The sequence below is a fragment of the Notothenia rossii genome (assembly GCF_949606895.1).
Source record: "Notothenia rossii genome assembly, chromosome: 8".
NCBI lineage: Eukaryota > Metazoa > Chordata > Actinopteri > Perciformes > Nototheniidae > Notothenia > Notothenia rossii.
The window spans coordinates 19,727,003-19,733,679 of NC_136906.1; the positions used below are offsets into that span (position 1 = coordinate 19,727,003).

Consider the following 6,677-nt stretch of genomic DNA (forward strand, 5'->3'; position numbering starts at 1 on the left):
ACAACAAATATCTGCTACAAATACTCAATTGACAATAGAAACATTTTAGCAATATGGAATACATCTTCACAGTAAAGACACTTTGAATTGATCTCATCCTTTGCATCCTTACTGGGGTACTGAGATGAGGAGGTCTATTTAGACCTTGTTAAAAACATTGAACCCTGTCTGCTGCACACAGGCTGACTGGAGTCCATGTTCAAGATAAGAGGGTGTAGGTCCTCATAAACTAGCAGCCACTGTTCCGCCGTGCGAACGCCTGCCCACCAAGTGTGAACTCCATCTCTTGGAATTGCATGTTGCATATGGAGATGGCTGATGTTCCTTTCTCCTTGAAGCCGGCCTTTACGTAGAAGGGCACCAGGAAGTCTTCACAGATCAGCAGCGCCCGGCAGAGGCCCGGCATACAGCGCAGGTACTGCAAGTAGCGCCAGAGGAGGATGGAGCCCTTGCCTTGCTGGCGACAGTGACGGTGCACTGACAACACATGGATGTGCACAGTGGGGGTGTCTGGAACATGACGAGTCATTGCCTCCTGGAGAAAGGGGAAGACATAGTCACATGCATCAGAGAAAGTTTATCAATATCATTTTTCTTCATGGTAAAACAAGGTTTGGCACATTTTTATTTTGTACATATTTTCATACCTGTGAAAGCCTCTCCTTATCCCAGCCAGTGCCGATGATGAATGCTACCAGCTGTCCCTCCTCAAACCAGCCCAGCGACAGCTCAGGGCACTGGCCCACAAAGTTAAGCACCTCATCCAGGGTAAGTGGACACTCTCCAGACACCGAGACAAATGCTGGGGGGGGGGGGGGGGAGGAGCACCAGTTTATTCAGTGGGTCATGTCCTGGGAGTAGTAATGAATATCAGGACATACTACAATTTGAGAGAAATGTGCTCTTTTTCAACTTAATACTGCTTTAACAGTCAAAAGATATCTAAAGTTTATATCTTCCCCAATAACAGAAAATACAGTATATCACCTCTACACAAGAACATGAGTCAAGTTCTTAGCTGGTGATACATTGTGTTAAAACGCATATCAGGTTAGTTTTATGGTGAGCAGAAACTTGACTTACCTTCTCTCTCGATCTCAAACACACTGATAGCGTCCTGCGGCTTGAGGTTCCTGAACTCGCTGGCAGGGAGTGTGTGTCGTCTCTGTCGCAGAGGGTTGACCACTCTCACAGGCGTCTTCAGAAAAAAAGGCTTGAGGAACGGTGAGCCACTGACCTGCTGTGTCATGATGCCTCAAGGCAGGAAGATCTGGTAATTTGAGGAATCTCTTGTTAATCACTTTTATTCTCTTCCAGCCTTTTTAAATATAAAGTTTATAAGGATGCAAAATGAGTCCAACAAAAAATGTGGTCTGCTCAGTTTGTCCAACAGACCGTCATGTAACTCACTTCTCTGTCTCCCCTGCCCTCTCTTGCTCCTCTTCTTTCTCTCTGATCTCATACTGTAAAGTGGTCCTCTCAAAGTAGGGTAGCTGTCTGTGCACATGTGTACGCAGTTTCTTAATCCCCTGCTTACAGATAGGCATTATGTTATCAGGGTGTTTCTTTTTTGATCAGAGTTTAGAGACAGTAAACTCTTTAGTTCTATTGTGCATATTTTTAAAAGACAGTATTTTGAGTTATCTCCATTTTGGATGTTTTCAGCACTTAGTTGTATTTGTCCCACACCTTATTTTGTATTTATTTATCTGGTATTTGATATATTCACTGTGGGATGAATGTCTTTTTGTGACAGTGAAATGTTATGTTTTTTAGGGGAAATCAAAGGCATGATTAAACCCATACTGAGCTAGGATGGAGATTTGCCTCAGAGGTTTTAGTCCAGAGTAATTAAATGAGGGAGCACTTTCTTTGACCGGCCTGAGGTAAACGTGTTTACAGTTTACACAGACTTGTTTGACCTTTTAGTTTTAGAATAAATTAGAACCTAAATGGAGAAAAAAGAGCTTTAAATAGTCCATTATCCTCTAATCTTGAATTTTGAGTTTACTAGTTGTGCAAGCGTCTTAGAGTTTAAAACAGTATTCTTGGTGGACTTAACTTTTCCAAAAAATATTTTCATTCCCAAGCATCTGCAACAAACGAACATTTTACATTATTATTATTATTATTATTATACATTATATTACATTCGTTATGTCTCTGCAGAAAGCCAAGCTTCACCCCTAAATCACCCAGCAGGAGGCATATCCTAATATTTGTTAAAGTACTGCCCCAAGAGATGAGACCAATATAGAAATGTTTTAAGGATTATTGTTTACCCCAACTGTTTATTTTTACTGTTGGATAAACATTTGTACAGATTTGTATCCACCTTTCTGAACAGCATCTCTCTGTGTGGCCTGGGAGGGTCTGAAATGATTCCTAATCTTCTCTCAAAATGACATGGTTAAGTTTTTTAAATCACAAAAACATCTTTCAGCTTATCAAACAAGCTAATACATTTAAAAGCTATAAGGAAAGCCTTTAGCTCTCGACTGATCTCACCCACTGACCTTCTCATAGACCCTAATCTCATTTACAACATGTGTAAACACATAACACATACATTTGCAGACACATTTTCTCAGAGTATTATGTTTTTACAGGCACACCCGAAACCTTGGTAACTGAATCCTTATTACATTTCACACTGCCGTATACCTGTCGGTCCAGCTGAGCAGAGAGCAGTTAACTAATACTGCTGGAGAATGTCTTTATGAAATATGAAACACTTAGCAAATTCATCCTGACATGAACCGGCAAACACCAGCAGGTTGATATATGTGCGCTTAATCGAAAAAATAAAACATCTATGTACTCGTTTCAGGGTGAGATGTAGAGGTATATCATCTGGAATATACTGACGTTAACAATGTGGAATCGAGGAAAAAATAGTGAATTATTAATAGGATTTGTGCACTGTCAAGACACAGATATTCAGTTTCAGCACAATAAATGAGCACACACCCTTCCTCTTTGCCACAGACTGTTCATCCCCAGATTGGCCTTACTTCACTGTTGCTGCATTCATGTTGAGCAGCTAACATGTTTCATTTCTGCTTTTCATAGGAATCTGTTGCAGGACCATGGCAAACAATAAGCAATAATATAAACACAAATGATGTACTGAAAAGTAACAGATAGATACTATTCCAAATTCAAAGATTTTTCCAATTATAACTATACTTTGATTGATTTATTTGTACTATATACTATGTGTTTTTATTACATACTATACTATAACTTTTTTATTACACATGATACCATGACTTCTAAAACTTTCTAGTTAAATTCTATGCTTTATTGGCCTACTCTTTTTATGAAATACTATTCTGGGATATTTTTATGATGTTGTTTGACATTCTTACCTATGACTTATTTTAACTAAATGTAAAACATACTATACAATGCCATTATTTAATAAAAAAATTAAAAATGTTATAACATAAAGTAGAGAAACCTATAGGATAAAGCACCTCTTTATTGGACACAGATCCGACACAAGGCAGGATGTAGATAAGCAGTCGCTGCTAAGGAACTGTACCTGGTGGTGTTGCTACTAGCAACAGAATGCTCAACTGAAGCCAGCTGCTGGTGGCAGAACATGGACTGCGGCTTCAATGAAATGTTGCTGTATCAATGGTATTGGGATTTAAAGGGAGACTTGTTTACTTGTTCCCTGTTTGGTGACTCAGATTGTAAATGACCTTAGGCCGACTGGGAGGGACACTTCTCATCCACTTACATCTGAGTAAGCTATAATTCATTTGTTGACAATGCAGCTGCACTGTTTTAAGCTTCAGCCTTCTTGTTCTAGTTCTCATCAAGGGACATCAAAAGTTATTTATCTTCAAAACAAGATGACAACAGCCTTTAAACGTACTTTCACAAATGGCATTTTATGATACTCTTCGTAGCACTTTATGAATGGAAATACCATATATAGATCATGTTAATCATAAACTAACAGGACCATAAGAATAAATAAAAACCTTTATGGTTTTACTGCAGTTCATGGTACCTGTGAGGAATCCTAATCCATGGGAGGATTGTGTTGCCTCCTTTGCCAGCAGGGGGCACTGTTTTTTCTTACATGACAATCTTTGCCAGGTTTAAACCAATTTGTGGCAGGCATTAAACACACTTATAAAGTAAGTAATAATAATCAAAGATCAACATCTGGCCACCCTGTAATCATAATTTAGGCCCCAAGTTCAAACTTCAAAGTGAATAAGTAACTAAAATAACATGAGATTGCAGTATATGGAGACTCGGACAGTTTCATCCCACAGGCCATAAAACTATTAAATACCTGCATTTTTTTAAACATCCACAACATTAATCTGGCGGCAATTTATAAATTATTTATCTATTATATCATATTCAATCACTTGCATAGTATTGCAGTATTCAACTTTTTAGTATCTTTATTTTTGTATTTACTTGCACTATTTTTTCAGTTGTATTGTGTTGCACTGTTGGAGGAGCCTGTGACCTAAGGTTTTCATCGTCATAACTACACTCTAGCTATGTATGCATGACCAATAAAAGCCTTCAAAAGTATTCTCCGAAGTAAATAGGTACTGTGATGGATCAGAAAGGTTCAGGGTCGGAAAGTATTTAATCTGTTCTTTATTGTTATACACATGCTGCTATACACACGAGGAAAGACAGGTATTGATTTTACAGAGAGCCACAAACCACCTACTGTGGAGTTATCCTGGATACCAGGTCAATAGTGGTCACAACAGGAACAGGAAGGCACAGTGTCAAGTTAAAATGGCACAGAAGAGGAGCGGGGAAAGACAAAACAACCATGTTACTAAAAAGCGGTGAGAGGTTCAAGCCTCTACGAGTTCACATGCAATCGCTAGCCCAATTAGTAATTGCACTGTTTGCACTTATTGCATTGGATGGTGGTCATTCCAATCAAATGTAATCTTAAAAATCCACTTGAACCTAAATACTAAGAATAAATGCATAATTGATACATGGTCATAACAAAGTAAATGAACAGTTACATTTTATATTGCAATAAACAATAACAAGATACATCTTTCGAGTAGCACAAAGTATGCGATAGAAAAAAAGGCTTTGTACATCAGAATCAAAAATCCATAAAACTGTTGAATATTGTAGCATTTAGAAGAACACTAATGTCCAATGCAACAAGCAGGCAGCCATATCAACTCAAGGCACATAGATCTATATGCATGGTGCTACACATACCACTACCAAATAATGTAAAGGTGATGCAGCCACCGGACGTCACATAAGCAGACACTGGCTTTGCCGCGAAAAGACTGAAGAGAGATCTGCCACATTGACGACGAGCACACCTAACTGTGCCACAGTGAGTCAGCATCTTTGAGTTTAGCTGTTCGGTTGTGAATCTGTAGCGCTTATTGAAAACCAAGTCTTAAATCTTATCTGAATCTAGTTTCATTATTTAAATATAAGGATCTTTTTTTCTATGTAATATGCGAGTATACATTTTTTAAGCAAGTACACAGGATTCTAGTAGATTTATGATCGATAAATGTCACATTAGAAATAATAATAAAGTGACAATTAGATGTTTAGGACTGCAGACAACTTAAACTCATCTCACCATAAACTTATTGTTATAAGGAATGGATTATTTTTGGAGTGCAGAATCACTTCAAATGGACACACAGGTACATAGGCGATAAATGTTCTTATCATTACCCAAATCAAACAAGTACTGTAACATTAATGTATTTCACTGAGGAATACAATATTCAGACACAAATTGTATTTATAATGTCTTCTGAATTTAGTGTAAAGCAATTGATACAGTTAATTTAAAGTAAGTGTGCTTAAAACCACCATGACAGGTAGTGAAATATCTCTGGAATCCACATTACAAGACCACACCTTCGGTCAAGACACACAACCCAACACCATCTGACCGTTAATGAAATGTTTTCAAAGCTCTGGAATCAACATTCCTTTTTTAAAACATCCGTCATATAACAAAAGGTATGAGGAACATCTTTGCAGAGGCTAAATTTGGTTTCTAATGTCAGAGCCATTGATGGAATAAACAGAGCCCTCCATCTTCCTGGCGGACTTCTTTCAGGGCCGCTGTTGGATCTCATCGGTGAAGCAAAAAGACTGGGCAGGGGGGGTTAAAGGAACAGAGGGACTTGATGTAACGCATACATCTGTTCTGATGGATGGGGGGGGGGGGGGGGAGGAGGCTGGGTCAGACTCAGGGGTTGAGATGCTCATCTTCCATATGAAGGCTGCTTGTGGGACACAGGAGAGGCTGGCTGGAGCAGTTGGTGCTCTGACTCTTCAGGCTTTCTGTGGACTCTGATGACCCTGGAGAGGAAGAAGCAATGGATAACCAACATGGCTCAAAGGGAAGTTTTCAGTCTGACGAGGGAAAAAAAAAACCATTGCCTATTCTTCCTAAAATAGGCCTAAACACCGTCACTTGATAATACCTGCCAGACCTTCTGTGTGACAGTTGATATCCTTAATGGAGGACTGAGTGAGAGCAGTAGAGCTCGCACACAGGCCCAATCCCAATGTCCCACTAAACCCTGATCTCTCAGGGACTGAATTGACGTCCTGGTAAGTGCTTCAGTGTGGGGGGAATGGTATAAACAGACCTTTTGCACTTTCTTCAAGGCTTATTTAAGCTG

General features: G+C 39.1%; 1 protein-coding gene across 2 annotated transcripts; it reads right to left on the reverse strand.

Moving 5' to 3' along the window:
* Positions 1-56: 56 nt before the first annotated feature.
* Positions 57-3,893, reverse strand: aanat2 (arylalkylamine N-acetyltransferase 2). Of its 2 annotated transcripts, XM_079644882.1 has the most exons (4): positions 3,548-3,893; positions 1,084-1,270; positions 648-802; positions 57-535 (listed from the first exon to the last, which is right to left on the reverse strand). In XM_079644882.1, the coding sequence occupies exons 2-4, from the start codon at positions 1,247-1,249 to the stop codon at positions 230-232; spliced, it is 627 nt and encodes a 208-aa protein (XP_079501008.1). In that variant the 5' UTR covers positions 1,250-1,270; positions 3,548-3,893; the 3' UTR covers positions 57-229. The 2 variants fall into 2 exon arrangements, with proteins under 2 accessions (XP_079501008.1, XP_079501009.1); XM_079644883.1 differs by lacking the exon at positions 3,548-3,893 and having other exon boundaries at positions 1,084-3,121.
* Between the last annotated feature and the right edge of the window lie 2,784 nt (positions 3,894-6,677).

Bases quoted from the DNA above. Each gene is read 5' to 3' on its own strand.
- aanat2 (XM_079644882.1), bottom strand. From the start codon at position 1,249: ATGACACAGCAGGTCAGTGGCTCACCGTTCCTCAAGCCTTTTTTTCTG. The intron at 803-1,083 runs GTAAGTCAAGTT...CCCCCCCCCCAG, and splicing joins GTTTGAGATCGAGAGAGAAG to CATTTGTCTCGGTGTCTGGA. The intron at 536-647 runs GTATGAAAATAT...CCCTTTCTCCAG, and splicing joins ATAAGGAGAGGCTTTCACAG to GAGGCAATGACTCGTCATGT.